Source organism: Denticeps clupeoides, chromosome 15 (assembly GCF_900700375.1).
Source record: "Denticeps clupeoides chromosome 15, fDenClu1.1, whole genome shotgun sequence".
In the NCBI taxonomy this organism is placed as follows: domain Eukaryota; kingdom Metazoa; phylum Chordata; class Actinopteri; order Clupeiformes; family Denticipitidae; genus Denticeps; species Denticeps clupeoides.
In genome coordinates, this window is record NC_041721.1 from 187297 (window position 1) to 207500 (window position 20204).

The 20204-nt window shown below is 45.8% G+C and overlaps 1 protein-coding gene and 1 long non-coding RNA gene across 2 annotated transcripts in view; one reads left to right on the forward strand and one right to left on the reverse strand.

Moving 5' to 3' along the window:
- Positions 1 to 20204, forward strand: part of snd1 (staphylococcal nuclease and tudor domain containing 1) — a 120774-nt gene that overhangs the window by 88827 nt on the left and 11743 nt on the right. Inside the window, exons 18-21 of the mRNA XM_028954212.1 lie at positions 3009 to 3153; positions 10354 to 10477; positions 11722 to 11794; positions 13238 to 13351. Of these exons, the coding sequence (XP_028810045.1) occupies positions 3009 to 3153; positions 10354 to 10477; positions 11722 to 11794; positions 13238 to 13351 (456 nt within the window). The remainder of the gene's footprint in view (positions 1 to 3008; positions 3154 to 10353; positions 10478 to 11721; positions 11795 to 13237; positions 13352 to 20204) is intronic.
- On the reverse strand, positions 14884 to 19433 carry LOC114764524 (uncharacterized). The gene is made up of 3 exons (XR_003742521.1): positions 19382 to 19433; positions 15260 to 15364; positions 14884 to 15180 (listed from the first exon to the last, which is right to left on the reverse strand). It is a non-coding gene; the product is annotated as an uncharacterized LOC114764524 (long non-coding RNA).

A 20204-nucleotide genomic window follows, 5' to 3' on the forward strand; every position in this document is an offset into this window, starting at 1 on the left:
CGCCGCAACACGCCGCCTGTAACTGGATTACAGCTGCTGACAGCCCGGCCAACTCGGGGCCGACCGCTAATGTGCGGCTCAGGGACTCGGTGGGCCCTGCTGCGGGACGATGTTCCGCCCGTCGCACAGGTTTACGGAATTCGGAATTCTGCTAATGCTTCTCAGACGAGCAAAATATCAAAAACGGCACCAAACTCCACTAAAAAAAGGAAGGAAGGAAGAAGCGTTGGGAAGGAGTGATGGAGCGGGACGCTCTTCCGGGGTGGAGTGAGCCTGCAGGTGGTGATTATTTGTCCCTGAAGATCACCCTCCGGCTGAGAATTCGTTCTTTCTCGGTACCAGTACGGGCCCGGGGTCACTCAGGTAATCAGGGACCAGTCGATGTCAAGCTTTGTATGTTAATAAAAGAGTTTTATAGGTATAAAATTACAAATACACGATTAGACATTTAAAATTAAAATTATAGATATTATAGATTTTATGGTAGATGAAACAAGTGAAGTGTTTGTCATTGTGATGCACATTTGTGATGCTCCTTCTGATTACGGGGCCGCTTCCTTAACCGCTAGGTCACCACTACCTCAGTGTATAAACTAAGCTACTTCGCTATACTGTATAGATTTATTCATTTATTTATTTGGTTTATTTGCCATTATCTTCAGAATAAAACCAGAAACTTTAATCTAGAATATAATCAGATATTTCATTGGTTGCATCACAATTTTATCTTGATGAGATTTGAGTGTTTCACTCAGCCCCAGTTGCATGAAATATTTCACCGTCCATCAGGCCTCCTGTGATGGGGATGTGAAGCAGGTGTCGCCACGGTTACTCGGGCGCGAGGCGGGAAGAGGGCGAGTCTGTGGAGGCACTGCGGTTTTCTGCGGCGAGCATCGATTTCGCCCGCCGGTCCGTAATTAAATGAGCGCCGAGGCCGCGTTTCACGGAGCTGCCGCTCTCCTGCGCTTCCAAGATTGGAAGGCAGCGCGTCAATCTTGTTAATCGCTCCTTGTTTTGTAATAGTTCCGTCGATACGGGCGCCACTCCGCAGCTCGAGGGCCCCCGACCCCGGCGAAATTGGGGGGTTAATGTGGAGGCCCCACCAAACTTCACCACGGCGCAGAAAATCTTTTTTAGCAAGTAATGCCGCTTGAATCAGCAAACATAAAAAAATGTAAATATATGAGGATTAAATACATTTACCGTAAGAATTTTAGGGACCGGGACTCGCGTAAAGGTCCTTCATATGTTGGGTCACATTTACTACAAGAGCTTTTATTAGAGTTTACTTTTTATCATTCATTTTATCATAAAATGCCAGTTTCCAAGCGATATTTTGGCCGGGTTAGTAGCATTTTCATCCGCACGTGAACCGTAACGAGTAGCGCGGTTACGTCCCTCGTACGGATTGTGTCCTGCGTAAGCGTGTAAGTAACCATCAGCCATGGTCACACACGTGTGCGCGATCATGTGACAGCCGACCGAACACGGCCGCCCTTAATGATGCATGGTTGCCATGGATACGCTCATTACTGGGAATATCTGTGCACTTTTTACCGTAGTAAACGCGTCTTCGTTGTTTTCCAGCTTTTTGTTTTGTTGATTAATAATTGAAAAAGCTCCGTCCCGCATGGCCCCGCCCTTCTTTTTCGAATTTGCGCTGCTCCGCTCCTTTGCTCTCTGGGTGTTGATGGAGCTTCGCCCTCGTTGGTTGGAACATGTTCTATTGGAATTGACACGCTGTCACCTTTGATCAGCGTTTGGTTGGTACCTCGCCTCTCGTCCTGCGCTCTGTGTGTGTGTGTGTGTGTGTGTGTGTGTGTGTGTGTGTGTTACAGAGAAACAGTCGTTTTTATGAATGTGATCGTGCGATTGGCTGGACAGCGAAGGATTTTGGGCAGCTAGGCTCCGCCCATGAGAGCAGAATAAAAGCTGAATCATTCTGGGGGGGTTGTGAGCGAGAGAAGGGAGGTGTCCTTTTGGGGACGTTGGTGTCACTCCTGCGGCGTGTGATCGGTCGGGTGGGGGGTTCTGTCAAGGTCACGCTTTCAGAACCTGGGGCGGCGTTGGTGGGACAGGCCGAGGGTCTCCATCTATCTCTGTCGCTCCGCCTCCGTCCCCTCCTTCCCCCTGCCGTAGCGACTGGCACGGTGGCGGCAGTGTCCCTGCTCTCAAGTGGAAAAACCAGGAAAGGCTGACTGCTTGCAGAAGGTCGTTCGTCGTGTGTGTGTGTGTGTGTTACACCATGTAAAAAAAAAAAAAATTTTAAAAACTCCTCCTTTGCCTTTTTGGCATCTTTATTGTCACCGGTTCCCGAGCTGGCAGGGTCAGTGACCTGACTGTTGCAGCGGTAATGAATGGTGACACCGTAATCTCTGCCACCCTGATTGGTTGTGCCGCGTCGATCGAAAGTGTCACCGGCCTCCCGGCCCGAAAGTTCGCGAGACCCGTGAAACTGTTATGAATGTCGGTGCAGCGTGAGAAATTTCGGCACGACATGGAGAAATATACGTTGGTGAGTTTACAGTTTGGATCTTCCAGGCTGTAATGCTCTTCTAATGCTTGTGTTGAGACCCACCTGCAGTCTGACCATCTACATGGCTGAGGGTGTGTGTGTGTGTGTGTGTGTGTGTGTGTGTGTGTGTATAATGGCCAGATTGGACTATTCTAGAAGTTACTGGTGCAAAATATCTGAACATTATCAGGTCTGGAGGAGTTTTTTTTTTTAACGCCGCGATCCTCCACCATCGTCTTGAGACACCGTTCAACATTTTCGGCTTGATGATTAACTTCCCAGTCGTTGTGCTTTGAACAGGCACTTTGGCTCCGGCTGAAACGGCTTCATCTGATCTGAAGCTCTCTGGATGAGTGTTTTATAGATTTTTTCATTTTATTTTATTTTTTTGGTAAATTGAGTGTGCGCACACAACCATGCATCTTCAGCAGTTTTGAAGGTGAGCGGAACAGCCCCAGCTAAAGGTGTTTGTGCATTTCTGATCATGTGACAGATCTGGGCCAACTACGAGGAGAAGCCGACGGAGGAGGTGGCAGCGTTGCTGTCGGAGGAGAAGGAGCGGGTGGCCAAGTACCGAGCCGTCTTCGTCACCGAGATCACAGACGAGCTGCACTTCTACGCCCAGGACGTGGAGACGGGTGGGTTCATACCTTCCTACCCTTTCCCGTTAAACGGACTTCGGATTATTTTTATCAAGGGCCTTTTCCGCCATCACCCCCAAAATGGATGTGTTTCATTTTCCATTAGACAGGCCGACTGCATATAAACATATTAAACTGCACAAAGCAAAGCATTAAAGCAAATGTCATTTAAAATCCGAAGAGAAAATGATTAAATGATAAACCTCATAAAAAGTAGCAGCCAGTCAGTTATCGGATATTTAGGCAATAGCTGAATCAATCGGCGGTAAATTACTGTACGCCCGTCGGGCGAGCTGGGGGTCGTTCTACAGCCACAGAGCAGCAACGCAGGTGAGGCAGGTGGAGCAGAGGGGTCCCGTTTTGTTAAAGGTCATGATCAGTGTTTAAACGCCTCGTGGTGCTTTCGTACGAAGTGAGTGGGCCGCGGCCCGGGTTGGTTTAGAGGTTGTTATCCATTCTGTGCAGACACTCTCACTCTGACCCAGCAAACATGAATTTAATAATGAAGGGCCTTTCACAACCAGCTTCTAGGGTCCGGTCTGCTGGTCCGTCTGGGCTTCTACGGGGTCAACAATAAAACCAGGAAATGTAACTGACACGGTGCCAAACTGCCTATATATGCATTTTAGTTCAGGTAAAAGAAACTATAATTTGTGCCATTTATATAAAGAAATAAACCTTTTCTCTCGTAGTTTCTCTGCGGCTCATTCTGCTAAACAACATCGCGAGAAAGCCGAACCGTGAACCGGTTTCGCAAGTCGCTTCGAATTTCTGGTGAAGTGCATTGCAACGCCCCTGATTATTCACCACGTATGATGCCGTGCCATGTGAAACTGTGGAGAATCGTACAAACAGAATGAACACTTTCTAATTTATTAACACCAGTAAGTTACTATTGCAGTTATGTGTGAATATTGTATGTAGAAACGGTACCAACGTTACACAGAAAACCAAAAATGAAAGATAGAGAAAGAAAAGCCAGGAGAAAAATAGGTAAATAGGAAAGACTCAGAAACTGATAGGAAGGTTCCCCTGGATGGAAAAGAAAATGGCCGTCCAGAGACCAGAAGAGAAGTTTGCCACAGACCAATCAGAATTGGTTGTTTCTGCCCTGCCACGCCCATGTCTCCTGCTTGGGGGTGTCGCCGCAGTCCAACAAAGACCCAAGTGGAGGACCAAAAGGTTGGCCTTTCACACCTCTTGTTCGGGGGGAGGTCGTTTGTCATGGTGTCCCTGCAGAATGTCCCATCTTACAGCACATTCCCACTTGGAACTGTCCTGGTGTCGGGCCAGATGTCCCGGTCCTGTAAAATATTCATAGGTTTCTTATAGACCCGCATTCCCGGTTCTTCTCTGCGCTTTAGTGCTTGTCGTCGGTTGTTACCACCATTCCGTCTTTTGGACGTTGGAGCTCTGCAGTTTCTCACTCTCTTCGCGGTTTCCCCCTGTCTGCATGCCATGTTTTTTTAATTAGTCTGATTTAATTACGCCGAGTGCGAGTTCGCGGCAGATGCTGCCGGTGGAGACGAGTTCCTCGGGCTGAGGAAGTGGCGTACATTTCACGCTCTCCCCAGGGCGACGGGTAATTACTCTGGCTGCGCCGCGTGCCACGCACTCCGCCTGTCCCCCCTTCCTCCTCTTCTCCACGGCAGGGGCGTCTTCCATCCCGACCGACGACTTCCGTACAGAAGTAGGCGTGAAACGATTCGTTCGCGGTGCGCTGTCCTCGCGAATGAGCTGCAGACTAATTATATTGCAAATCGTACTTTTTCCATTTTTACCAAAACTGCAACTAAAATGGCAAATGAATTGATTTACTATTTAAAAAGTAAAATAAAATCTCAACTTTTGTACGTGTAGCTGGGCGGACGTGGCTCTCGGTGACAGACGCGGGACCCTCGACATGGGCCAGTCCGGTTTTCAGCGGTTCTATCTCTGTAAGGCCGTGCTTTTTCGTATTGATCGATTGGAGTTTGGCTGCGGTTGCCCTCGGTGTGTTTTGGGCCCTTCCGGCTTGGCGTGTAGAGCTGGCCGGGGCGACCGGAGCGCCGTTCCGTCCACATTACCCGCGCTCTACCTGTACAAGCAGCAGCTGTTCGTCTAATGGAAGGGAGTCCGGGCGTCGGTGAGCAGATGCCCGCGGTGCCCCGCCCTTCGCCCGCTGGATTTGGACTGGCGATACGTCAATTTGTTCCTGGTTTATATATTTCATTACTGTGAATTCACTGCCGCAGTAACCGGCATTATTACTTTTGAAAAACAAGCTCCACGCGAGCGCCACATTTACCGGTAAAATCCTTTGAAAGACGGCTTCTCGTCTGCGCCAAAACCTGCAACCTCCGGACTGAATTCTCGCGGTAACTGCTCGGCGGTTGGCCGCCCAAAGCCTGGAAAGCTGCAGGGGCTTGTGGGTAGTTATTTGGAATCTGCGCAATCAAAACAAAGCATTAGGCTCACTCTGTGGGCTCGATGGGAGGAAATTCACAGATGCTCGTTCAGTCTTTCGCTCGGCAACTGCTTTGGAATTACGGAACGGTAATTTGGTGGAGGGCCCCGGCTGCTGGGCGGCCGCTCGGCGAGGGCAAGCAGAGCCGCTCCTTCACGGCCCGCCGCCGTTTTTCCGGGACTCGACTAACCCCTTCAATTTATTAGAAAAATCGACCCAACAACATATCACGACCCTTCCTGTGGTCATAAACGTCGCTGCATCGGTAACGGATACCAGCGAAACGATAATGCAGGTTGAGGACAGAAGGAAGGAAGTCAAGTCGATGTTAAAACTCGTACACTTTTCGCTTTTCCTCTCTGTTGTGAATGAAATGAATAGAATATCATGATATCATTGTTGGAGCGGACGAATGTACAGAACCCGGCTGCACAAGACTGGCCACCTGTTACGTCCCCGCCATTCACGACAGGAAGGGGAGGAGTCCAATCATGATGAGGAGCCGCCCTGCAACATTACACGGAGAGAGAGAGAGAGAGAGAGACACAAACAGAACATACACATACTCCACCACGGGACGTCACACCACCCCAGACCCTCCGAGACGGCAGCCGCCAGGCCTGGAGGGTGGAGCTTGTCCGGCGCCCATGAAAACGGTCCCTGTCCCAGCCTTCGTCCTACGCTCTCGAAAGACATTATCTCCCCAGCCGATGGACGCAGGTCGATTTCAGAGGAAAACCACTGCAAGGACACGATGCGGACAGCTTCTCCAGATGCTGGCCCTCTTGTCTCAGTCATGAGACGACTGCATTTGTTTGAGCGTTCTCTCTTTTTCCAGCCTCGTTCTTCTCATCTCCCGCTCTGCGCGGCCTAAATTTACATACGCACGTTTATTTCATTTTTAATATTCTCCTCAGGACGGGGCGCGGCACAGCATTCTTTCTGGGGACGGGAGCTTTTTAATGTAGGGAGCTTTACCCAGCCAGCTGTGTGTGTGTGTGTGTGTGTGTGTGTGTGTGTGTGTTTTCATCCTTTGTGTGCTCTTTATTTGGTCACTATGAATGGTGACCCGCGAGAGCGGCTCGTGCCGCTTTGGTATTTGAATGTGTTTTTGACGCGGATCTGGGAACGCCGTTCGTGTTCGTCACCGGCGCAGGCCGACTCGGGCATTTCAGCTGCAGCCGTAAAGTGGTGCAGAAACGAATTAGACGAGTGGTGGGAGGTGGAAATCATTGGGAGGGTGTCGGCGGTGGTTTTGCCCGTTTTTTCCGTTGTTGCGCAGCCTTCAGAGCAGAGTGGCGGTTTGCAGATGTGTGTGTGTGTGTGTGTGTGTGTGTGTGTGTGTGTGTGCGCGTGTGTATTCTGATTGTGAGCTGCCTGCCACGGGCGTGGGCTGCTCCGGCCCTCCGGGTCCGTTTTTTGGCTTCGTCTTTGTTTTTCGGCGAATCTTCGCAGGTTCAGCGCGCAGCGGATCCATCAAAGCCAGCGCGGGTCCTTCAGGACTTCATGCTTCTGCAGCCCACGCGTGGGCCGTCAAGGGGGTCAGTTGGACTCGTTCCTCCATACAGGTCAGACCATCTCCGGAGGAGGAGTATCGTTCCGTTTTCTCCCTGCGCTCAGGCGATAAATATTTAGCGGTTAAGGAGGCGGCCCCGTAATCAGAAGGTTGCCGGTTCGAATCCCGATCCACTGAGGTGCCACCGAGCAAAGCACCGTCCCCACTCACTGCTCCCCGGGCGCCTGTCACGGCTCACCAAGGGTGATGGGTTAAAAGCAGAGGACACATTTCGTTGTGTGTACAGTGTGCTGTGCTGCAGTGCATCACAATGACAATCACTTCACTTTCAACATAAAGGTTTAGGGCCCATGCAGACGAGGCATTGTTTGAGTCAAATAATATAGATAATATAGATAGTAACATACATCCCAACGCATGAAAATCTCCCCATCACTCCTTCTCTCTCTCCCTCCATCTCTCCCTCCATCCTACGTCATTCAACGCAAAAACATGAAATTAGTAAGTTAACACTTTTATAAACCGAATGAAAGGCCATTTTCTACCCCGATATCAAGACAATACGCGAGAGGAGGAGGAAGAGCATCAATCACCAGCCGGAGCACCGTCCCCGCACCAAGCGGCCAGTACTTTTAAATGACCAAACGTGTCGCTTGCGTCCTCTGGGGAGCCGGCGTGGACACGCCCGCGCGTTTCTTTCTTCCAACAGCTTCCGGCCTCGACCTCCATGCTTGCTCTTGACCGGCGTTTATTTGTGCACAAGTTCTGGTCCTTTTGATCTAGTCATTTTTGGCTAATTATTCTTCATGTTTTCTAGCGAACGAGACTTATTAAATTGTCTCTGGTTACGGTTTGTCCCTGTTTAGGTCCCTCGGTTTGGAGGAGAACTGAATAAAATTACGGTCGGCGTCGTAATGAAGATGTCTGTCTGCTGGAGAGCGAAGCACATCTGAAGCGGCCCGTAATTGTCGTACGGCAACACTTCATGCCGGCCCAGACTCCACACGCGTCCCTCTCAAGGGTTCTCCGCAATCTCCTCGACCAGCCTGAGCGCGTCAATCAACCTCCAGACCAGCGCTGACACGACACGTTCTTCTCTCCTGTGGTCGCGTAGAACGTTTCTCTGGCAAAGCGGGTACCGAAGGTTCTGGGTTCCGTCCTCCACGTGATCCAGCTCTTCCTTATTAGTCCACGCTTTTAAAGGTCCACATTTCAAATCTGGCTGAGGTTTATTTCCGGCCCGCCGCCTCCTGCTGTTGCCGTGGCGACTTATGCTGAGCCAGAATATATCTATATTTTTAGGTTAAGACTTCAGTTCCCTAATGATGCTCTTGCTTGTTAGGTGGAGATGTGGTGCCTGTAATATCTCCCGTAACGGGCTCCGGCCGTGGACTGATGCTCAGAATGCAGGAGAACAGTCCGGAAATGGTAATGCATGCGGCCTCGGGGTCCCATATTAATTAGCTAAAATGGGTCTCCTCCATTATGGCATTATGTGGCGTTCCGAGGAACCCGTCGGTTCTGATTCAGGAAGGTCTTACAAGTAGAGCAGAGCTCGGAACAAGAGGACACGCCCATCGCTGGGGGGAGGAGTCTCAGGCAGCCTCTCGTTCCCATTCATAGTTTGTCCGGGATATCCGCACAGGAGGGAAATCTGTTTATCTGACGCCGTTTCCGGGCTCAGACCACAACAGACAAGATGTCACGTGGACGTCTTTACGCGGCTGTCGTTTATCTGTAGTTTAAAAGCTCAGTTCAACTCGGAACTAAAACCTATGAATGTACAGACAGAGGAGTGAAGTTGAAGGCTTTTATACCAACACGTTAAAATGTATATTTATTACCATGGTTCTTGGTGTGTGTGTGTGTGTGTGTGTGTGTGTGTGTGTGTGCTTCATCCTCTACTTCACCCGTGCTGCTGGAGTCATGAGGTGACGTCCTGCTAATTAAAGAGGCCACACATCCATCCATTTACTTTCTAATAATACACCGTCTCGCGTTCCTCGTCTAATTACTGAAGGGGACGGTGGCCCAGTGAGGCGGTCCCTCGGTGTTTCTCCTCCGCTTTATTTCATACCGCATGAAGGACTTCTGTGATGCAGGAAGAAACAACAGCAGCTCGGAGCCGCCCCGGGGATGTTTAAACCGAGAAGCACCCTGAACCCGCCTCTACGCTCCATCATTATTCACTGCAGGGTGAATGCAAGACATTTCTTCCTAATAATGGGACCGTTCTGTACGTGACGCACGGGACGCTTAGTAAAAATTAACCGTGTTTCAAATGTCCGCACAGCCTTCAGTTTATTAAATACATCAAAATGAAATGATGGTCCACATTATCTGAGTTCCCATCTCAAACATTAGGACAAGCAAAAGAGCAAATATTACAAATATTAGATTTTTTTTTTTTTTAACGTTTACGTTTCATTTTCCATAGAATCTCCCAATAGCATGAAGCCATCCAAATGTAAAAATAAACATTTCTATTCAAATATTGATATTATTTAAAGCATAATGCAGACTAAATAGACCTGTGTAGCTAGATAATTAGTTTTAATGTTGAAATATTAAGATCTGGAACCCAATCTGAGTAACGTTCCATTTTCTTCCCTTTTTGCTCCGTAAGACATGAATTGTGATTTATTTTGACATGCTGACCGTTCACTGGACGGAAGGGCGGGGCTCAGCAGCGTATTTCGGAGTGCATTTGTTCTGCATGTCCTTCGTCTGGCCGGATATTCGAGTGCTGATTGGTCGGCGTGGAAACGAGAGCCCGTGTAATTCCAGACTCCGGCTGGAGTAAAAACTCCACGCTCCCCCACCGTAATCGAGCCATGAATGGTTATTGCTGTGAGCCAATCACACGGCGGCTGTTACTGCCCGGGGAGCGGAGTGAAGGGTTCGGTTTGGCAGTATGTCCCCCAATTTGGACGAGTGCGGTTGATATTCTGGCCTTCGGGAAGCTTTTATGCACGGTTGCATTTTATCACTATTGTTAAACTGTGACTTGAACGATTTTATTTCTTTTTCTTCTCCCTCGCTGTCATGGTGACGCTTTTTGCCTCGTCGGCAGAAGCACTGATGAGTTTTTTTTTTTTTCTTCTCCCCACCGTCCCCTGGTCCTGTCAGCGGAACCTTAACAAGCTACAGGTGACCGTCGGGTCCTGGAGCAGAAATAGAAGGAAGAACCCCAGCGGCCCGTTAATTAACCTGCGGCTGCTTCTCCTCTACGCAGGCGCCCAGCTGGAGAACCTGATGGAGACCATGCGGGCCGAGATTGCCGCCCAGCCTCCAGTGGAGGGGTCTTACGTCCCCCGCCGGGGCGACTACTGCATCGCCAAATTCGCAGATGGTGACTGGTGAGTTCGCCGAATTCTGGGTAGGACAAGACGCGTTGAGACGGGGTGGCAGGAGGAGAGGTTCTCCACGTCTGGGGCCATGCTGCTCAGGTCCGTATGAAGGATGTGAAGGAGACCTCCTCGTCCCGCTGCTGCAGGAAATAAACCTGAACGGGTTCTGCAGATGGAACTGCAGTCTGCAGGGACTTTGGTGGACCATTTTAGTGGTGCCCTGGTGGGTAAAGAAGTGGCCCTGTAATCAGAAGGTTGCCGGTTCCAGATCTGAACCACCAAGGTGCCGCTGAAGTCTCCTTGATGAAGGTCCCATCCCCACACACTGCTCCCCGGGCGCCTGTCATGGTGCCCACTGTCACCAAGGGTGATGGTTAAATACAGAGGACACGTTTCACTGTGTCACCGTGCGCTGTGCTGCTGAGTCGCTAATTCGACTCTCCTCCGTTCCTTCGGCATGCAGAACGCTGGTCTGAACCCAGTGACGTTCTCTGCTGAAGGACTCGGCTCTGCTGTCCGTGCCACTTCTCGCCCTGCTTTTATTTGTCCTGCTTCGGGGCAGAATGTGACTGACACGCTGGACCCCTCCCCTCGTTAAAAAGTAAAAGCGTGGTCCTGGAGGTCTGTGCCGTCCCACAATTCCTGGACTGTGCGTCATCGGTGTTCCAGAGCTCCGTGCTGAAGCAGAACAGAGTCGGATCGTGTTGAACTTCCACGTCTCCCGAGGAGCCCTGAGATCTTCATGTTCCAGCGTTCCTCACTCTGACGGCTGGGTTCGGTTGGACGGTTAAAGGACCCTCTGTCCCCATCGCTCGCCGTCTCTCCTTCGCCTCTGATTCATGTCCCCTGTCTTGACTGTCACCAGTCTTACATTAAAGATTGAAAACTACGGAATGGCCCTATTTCTCAGTGACTTTGAAACAAACGTCTTCCTTTCTTTCCATAAACCGCCACGTAGAGTTGACGTTAACATGCAGATACGTTGCTCTGTACGTTAATGGCTGAGCTACACATCTCCTGCCTCCTCCTTTTGTATTTTTTCTGTTTGTCGGAATGGCTTCAGTAAAACCTTGGCATTTCCAGCTCGGGTTCAAGATCCTTGGTCACATTTTCACAGCAGTTTTCTAACGTGCCCAGAATCAGCCTGGGGACATCGTCCAATAAAGATTTCAATTAAAGAGAAAATATTGACAAATGTGTTATTAACTCCCGACTGGGTTTCTGACGTTCTGTTTGGCTGTGGTGTTTCGCAGGTACAGAGCGCGAGTGGATAAGATCGAATCGCATCCCTCCAAGATTCACGTCTTCTACATCGACTACGGCAACGTGAGTGACTCCACGCCGGCTTTTATGGTTATTAGCTGCTCAGTCGGTTGGCGTTTGTGTTCATTGCTGTGGTGGAGCAGAATATGGACGTCCATCCAGGACATGCAGTTTAATTTAGTTAATATTAGAGGTGGGCATAGATTATTTTTCTTAATCTAGATTAATCTATAGCAATCTAAATGAATCTAGATTAATCTTAAAAATAAATTTTCCCTGAAGCAAACTCGGCGGCTTCATAGCTGCATCCATGTTTCTACGACACGTGATGTGGTCATTTCTAGAACTGTGCGATTCATGACTCACCCGGGTTAATTGCCCGGATCCTTTAAATGACTCATGAGTCACGAATCTGAGGTCTCCATTGAACCGAATCCTTCGAGTCCTAACTACACCATGTCTGTAAACTCCAATATATTGGTTTACATGAGTCCGGTTGTAGAGGAAGTTAACCGCCAGGAGCGCTAACCCGCTCTCTGATCCGGGATCAGTTTAGTGAGTGACTCAGAGGGAGCCGAATCCTGTATTACAGCTCTAGTAATTTCACAGTTCGAAGACTCGTTCTCGCCCCCTACAGTGCAGGTATACATCCGCTAGGTATACATCCGCGCTAGGTATACAAAATAAAAGGTCTTTAGGAAATAAACTAAAAGGCACAAGAAAGAAGAAATATACTTATAAATCTAGTGTAACCATTTAACTCCGGCACAATAGCTTGCGTAGTTTAGACCCGGCTCCCAACCCAACTTTGTGAATAGATTAACGGCGATATTTTTTTATCGCCGATAAGAGTCTCACGTTAACGCAGCACGTTAACGCCGATAACGGCTCACCACTAGTTAATATCATATCATAACCAAAGATGTTATCTCAAAATGTCTCAATCTCGATTACAATCTTATCTTAGTTTTGATTGGCTGAGGCCACGCCCCACTGTGCTAGGTGGAGATGCAGGTATCGCTCTTACAGGTATGACCAAAAACGGCCAATAAAGCCGACGGCCGTGCTAGTGTACAGTTTGTATGGACTGTTGTGTCCTTCTGGCTCAACGTCGCGGGGAAAAGGGAACAACACACGATGTTCTGAAGAATAAATGGACTTGGTGATCTCGATCGTGTCTTCCTCTGTGGGATAAATGACATTTCCAGGTACTATAAACGACGCGGAGCGGAATAGAAACCGTATTATCTGTATTTTTAGACGTTCTCAGATGAATTCACTGTAGAAGAGACGGCCGTTACTAACCCTTGAGATTCTGGAACCACTGATAGACAAATGCTTGATGGATTAGAGAACGTTGTAGGGTATGGAATATGGAGTTCGTGTCAAAAATAAAACCTCCTGAACAGAACTTTTGGTCTTGTGTGCATGTTATCAGCTTTAATACATTTTGCACAATATCATTCAGTCTTGTTTCCTGTTTGTGCGTCATGTCCTGATGTCCAGAAAGAGGTCCTGTCGTCCACGCGCCTGGCCCCCCTCCCCCCAGCCTTCAGCCACAAGACGCTGGCCGCCCAGGCCCACGAATACGCCTTCGCCTACATCCTGGTTCCACAAGACGTGAGTAAACATTTACGCCCTCATCCAGAGCGACTTACAGGGACAGTCCCCCCCTGGAGACACGCAGGGACACGATGGTAGTAAGTGGGGTTTGAAGCTGGGTCTAAAATAAGCAGCCGCGATGCGTGCCGCCTCTTCAGCGGGCCGTCTTTACGGTACGCAGGGGCATCTGTTTGTTTGCCCTTGTAAATTTCCTTAACTTTGTGTTTTATAAAGTGTGTGTGTGTGTGTGTGTGTGTGTGGCCGCGGTGTCTGAGCAGTCCACTGTCCCCTGGGATCAGGCGAGGCCGCGTGTGGTGAAGTGGCCCATCTGTTGGTGGAGGCGGGTTGGTGGTGCAGTCAGCTCACAGTCTGGTCCGTTCACGCCGGCCGTCTCTTCAGCTGCCACGCCCTCCTCTCCACCTGCACCCCCCTGACAGCCCCCTGCTGCACACACACATATACACACATATACACGCATATACACACACACACACACATATACACACATATACACATATACACACACACACACACACATATACACACACACACACACACACACATATACACGCATATATACACATATACACACATATACACACATATACACATATACACACACACACACACACATATACACACACACACACACACACACATATACACGCATATATACACACACACACACATATACACACACACACATATACACACACACACATATACACACACACACATATACACACACACACATATACACACACACACACACATATACACACATATACACATATACACACACACACACACACATATACACACACACACACACACACACATATACACGCATATATACACATATACACACATATACACACATATACACATATACACACACACACACACACACATATACACACACACACACACACACACACATATACACGCATATATACACACACACACACATATACACACACACACATATACACACACACACATATACACACACACACATATACACACACACACACACATATACACACACACACACATATACACACACACACACACACACACATACTTGTGTAGCCGCAATTTGGGGACTACATGCACGATGCCACATCGTGGGGACGTGCATTTCTAAAGGCTTTATGAAAAATCTAAAGATAGATTTATGTTTCATTTGAGGCTTTAAAAATGTCTGTCACTTTAAAATATAGAAAATACATTAATAAAGCAATGTGACATTTTCCTACAAACTGGGGACCTTGTCTGGTAGACATCACTTGTGAGGACCAGCAGACACACATAGTGAACTGTCTGGTTAACTGTAAGATGTAGGTACTTGTGAACAACATGGGGACGAAACAGCTGGGATGCAGCTATAATGAATGAAAAGATCAAAATTTAATAACATGAATAAAATATTTATTTTTTTTGCTATTTTTATGTAGCATTCTGAACAGTATTCTGTACATATTTACATTTGATTCAAAGACACTTTACTGAATTGCACCCATTTCCAAAAAAAAAAAAAAAGAGATTCTAAGATCCTTTTAAAACAAATGTAATAACCAGAAATCTAAAATACCAGAAAATAAGATACCAAACAAAATAAAATAACTGACTTTACATTCTTCTTTTAAGGGTAGTGATTTTGTTCTTCACAAAGAACTTTACAGACAACCAATCCCTGTCTTTCAAGGCAACAGGTTCAGCATTTATACAGGCCTCACATTGTTGTTTTCCTGGCACTGTACAAGTTTTGATGAACCTGTTTAGATGCTTTTCAACTGCATTCATTTCATCACTGTCCCATTTCTTTTTCTTTACCACCTTTCGACCTGAATGAACAAAGCACATCAGAAAAAACAGAGATTTTTAAGTTCATAAAGGCTTTCTATGAAGTTTAACAAACAGTACCTTTCATGGTAGTTGTGGTACTTGTTATTTCTGTTGTTTGTTCAATTGAAGATTTCTGGACTTCTTTTGCAGAAGGATCTATGGGTGGTTCTACATCAAGAGCCACTTAAACACAAAACAAATGCATTCAAAATTGTTAAGGATTTGATTCTTTCTTGGAGAAAATACACTGCTCACAAATTAAGGGAACACAGAAATAAGACATCCTACATCTGAATGAATGAAATATTCTTATTAAATACTTCTTTACATAGTTGAATGTGCTAACTACAAAATCACACAAAAATTATCGATGAAAATCAAATTTATCAACCCATGAAGCTCTGGATTTGGAGTCACACTCAAAATTAAAGTGGCAAAACAAACTATGGGCTGATGTAATGTCCTTAAAATAAGTAAAAATGAGGCCCAGTAATGAGGCCTTCACGTGCCTCTATGACCTCCCTACAATGACTGGACATGCTCCTGTTTAGGTGACGGATGGTCTCCTGAGGGATCTCCTCCCAGACCTGGTCTAAAGAATCCGCCAACTCCTGCACAGTCTGTGATGCAACGTGGTGTTGGTAGATGAAGCGAGATATGATGTCCCAGATGTGCACATGGGGTCTGAAGATCTCATCTCGGTAGTTAATGGCAGTCAAGCTACATCTGGCGAGCACATGGAGGGTTGTGCGCCCCCCTAAAGAAATGCCACCCCACACCACTACTGACCCACTGCCACACTGGTCATGCTGGAGGATGTTGCAGGCATCAGAATGTTCTCCATGGCGTCTCCAGACTGTCACATGTCACATATGCTCTGTGTGAACCTGGTTTCATCTGTGAAGAGCACAGGGCGCCAGTGGCGAATTTGCCAATCTTGTTGTTCTTTGGCAAATGCCAAACATGGGCTGTAAGCAAAACCCCAATCTATGGACATCGGGCCCTCATACCACCCTTGTGGAGTCTGTTTCTGACCATTTGAGCAGAGCAGAGAGGCCTGCTGGAGGTCATTTTGCAGGGCTCTGGCAGAGGTCCTCCTGTTCCTCCTTGCACAAAGGTGGAGGTAGCGGTCCTGCTGCTGGGTTGCCCTTCTACTGCCTCCTCCATGTCTTCTGATGTACTGGCCTGTTTCCTGGTAGTGCCTTCATGTTCTGGACTCTACACAAACCTTCTTGCCATAGCTTGCATTGATATACCTAACACTTGAACACTTCCTAACATATCCTAACACTTAAACACTTTTGTTAAAACTGCATATCATATCATGTATGACTGTGTATGTGACAAATAAAATTTGAATTTGATCCTGAACGAGCTGCACTACCTGAGCCACTTATGTCAGTTGTAGACTCCATTTCATGCTACCATGGAGTCTCTTAGCTATTTCACTAAAGCCTTCATTTTAGAAGACAACGTGGGTACCTGCTGAGGCACGTACACAAAACTTGTTGAGTCTTATTAACCTTTCAACAATAGTGGTGAAGCACATTCTACTTTGTAGGGATGTCACATATATTTACATTGAAGGGACTTAATGTTTATTAAGTAAAAGAGAAGTGATTGTCATTGTGATACACTGCAACACAGCACATGTGCACACAACTAAATGTGTCCTTTGCTTTTAACCCATCACCCTTGGTGAGCAGTAGGCAGCCATGAAAGGCGCCTGGGGAGAAGTGTGTGGGGACAGTGCTTTGCTCAGTGGCACCTTGGCGGATCGGAATTCGAGATTCGATATTATGATAAAAATACATTGAAAAGAACAGTTTCATACCTGAATGTGGAAGATACTCTCAACATGTGAACTGGCAGTGCAATTCTGACTGTCTGATTGCAATTTGACCAAATGTAAAAGTAATGTTTGCATTCTGCAAGCACACTACATAATTTCAAAGTTTAAATGTACTAACATTAAAATTAATTAATTTTGTTACAAAATCCTAATAGATCAAAATAGGTGTAGTGTGTGGACTTAGTGTAGAGATTTTTTTAGAAGACAATGTGGGGACATAGTGGGGGAGGTGCAGCACTTCTCATCCTGAGTCTTGTGAATCTTTCATAAACATTTGTAATACACAATACGTCATGGGGACTTCACATATATCATGCACAGTGCACATTGTGGGGACTTAACGTATATGGTAATTAAAATACATAAAAAAGAGCAGTTTCATACCTGAATGTGGAAGATACTGTCATGCTGTGAACTGTCTGTGCAATGCTGATTGTCTTCAGAGGCACCATCTGATTTGGGGCAGTTACTGGCTTGGTTCGTACCCTTTATTGTCTCCTATAATGAACAAAACAGTCAGCCATTAGACCAAACATAAAAGATACGTTGCCATTCTACAACCACACTACATATTTTCAATGTTTAAACGTACTAACAGTTATACATGTCATTAAAATAATTAATTTTGTTACAAAATCCTAATAGATCAAAATAGGTGTAGTGTGTGGACTTAGTGTAGAGATTTTTTTTTAGAAGACAATGTGGGGACATTGTGGGGGAGGTGCAGCACTTCTCATCCTGAGTCTTGTGAATCTTTCATAAACATTTGTGATACACAATACTTTATGGGGACTTCACATATATCTTGCACATTGCACATTGTGGGGACTTAACGTATATTGTAATTAAAATACATAAAAAAGAGCAGTTTCATACCTGAATGTGGAAGATACTGTCATGCTGTGGACTGTCTGTGCAATGTTGATTGTCTTCAGAGGCACCATCTGATTTGGGGCAGTTACTGGCTTGGTTCATACCCTTTATTGTCTCCTATAATGAACAAAACAGTCAGCCATTAGACCAAACATAAAAGATATGTTGCCATTCTACAACCACACTACATATTTTCAATGTTTTAAATGTACTAACAGTTATACATGTCATTAAAATAATTAATTTTGTTACAAAATCCTAATAGATCAAAATAGGTGTAGTGTGTGGACTTAGTGTAGAGATTTTTTTTTAGAAGACAATGTGGGGACATTGTGGGGGAGGTGCAGCACTTCTCATCCTGAGTCTTGTGAATCTTTCATAAACATTTGTGATACACAATACTTTATGGGGACTTCACATATATCTTGCACATTGTGGGGACTTAACGTATATTGTAATTAAAATACATAAAAAAGAGCAGTTTCATACCTGAATGTGGAAGATACTGTCATGCTGTGGACTGTCTGTGCAATGCTGATTGTCTTCAGAGGCACCATCTGATTTGGGGCAGTTACTGGCTTGGTTCATACCCTTTATTGTCTCCTATGATGAACAAAACAGTCAGCCATTAGACCAAACATAAAAGATATGTTGCCATTCTACAACCACACTACATATTTTCAATGTTTTAAATGTACTAACAGTTATACATGTCATTAAAATAATTAATTTTGTTACAAAATCCTAATAGATCAAAATAGGTGTAGTGTGTGGACTTAGTGTAGAGATTTTTTTTTAGAAGACAATGTGGGGACATTGTGGGGGAGGTGCAGCACTTCTCATCCTGAGTCTTGTGAATCTTTCATAAACATTTGTGATACACAATACTTTATGGGGACTTCACATATATCATGCACATTGCACATTGTGGGGACTTAACGTATATTGTAATTAAAATACATAAAAAAGAGCAGTTTCATACCTGAATGTGGAAGATACTGTCATGCTGTGGACTGTCTGTGCAATGCTGATTGTCTTCAGAGGCACCATCTGATTTGGGGCAGTTACTGGCTTGGTTCATACCCTTTATTGTCTCCTATAATGAACAAAACAGTCAGCCATTAGACCAAACATAAAAGATATGTTGCCATTCTACAACCACACTACATATTTTCAATGTTTTAAATGTACTAACAGTTATACATGTCATTAAAATAATTAATTTTGTTACAAAATCCTAATAGATCAAAATAGGTGTAGTGTGTGGACTTAGTGTAGAGATTTTTTTTTAGAAGACAATGTGGGGACATTGTGGGGGAGGTGCAGCACTTCTCATCCTGAGTCTTGTGAATCTTTCATAAACATTTGTGATACACAATACTTTATGGGGACTTCACATATATCATGCACATTGCACATTGTGGGGACTTAACATATATTGTAATTAAAATACATAAAAAAGAGCAGTTTCATACCTGAATGTGGAAGATACTGTCATGCTGTGGACTGTCTGTGCAATGCTGATTGTCTTCAGAGGCACCATCTGATTTGGGGCAGTTACTGGCTTGGTTCATACCCTTTATTGTCTCCTATGATGAACAAAACAGTCAGCCATTAGACCAAACATAAAAGATATGTTGCCATTCTACAATCACACTACATATTTTCAATGTTTAAATGTACTAAGAGTTGTACATGTGTTACAAAATCATAATAGATCAAAATAGGTGTAGTGTGTGGACTTAGTATAGAGATTTAATTTTAGAAGACAATGTGGGGACATAGTGGGGGAGGTGCAGCACTTCTCATCCTGAGTCTTGTGAATCTTTCAAAAAGATTTGTGATACACAATAGTTCATGGGGACATCACATATATCATGCACATTGCACAGTGTGGGGACTTAACGTATATTATATTAAAATTACATTTTAAAAAGAAGTATCATACCTGAATGTGGAAAGTCTCAACCTGTGAACAGTCTGTGGAATGCTGAATGTCTTCAGTGGTACCATCTGATTTGGGGAAGATATTAGCTCTGTCTACACCACTTATTGTCTCCTGGAATGAACAAAACAGCCAACAATTAGACCAAATATGAAAGTTATGTTTGCATAACTTTAAAATGCACACTCTCATTCTAAAAGTATGGATAATATCGGGTAATTAAACAGCAGTTTTATACCTGATTGTTGAGGGTGCAGTTATCCAATGAACTTTGGGTGTAATGTAGATCCTTTTCAGAGGCGTTTTCTGACCTGGGACAGTTACTGGCTCCTTCCATTCCACTTCTTTCTTCC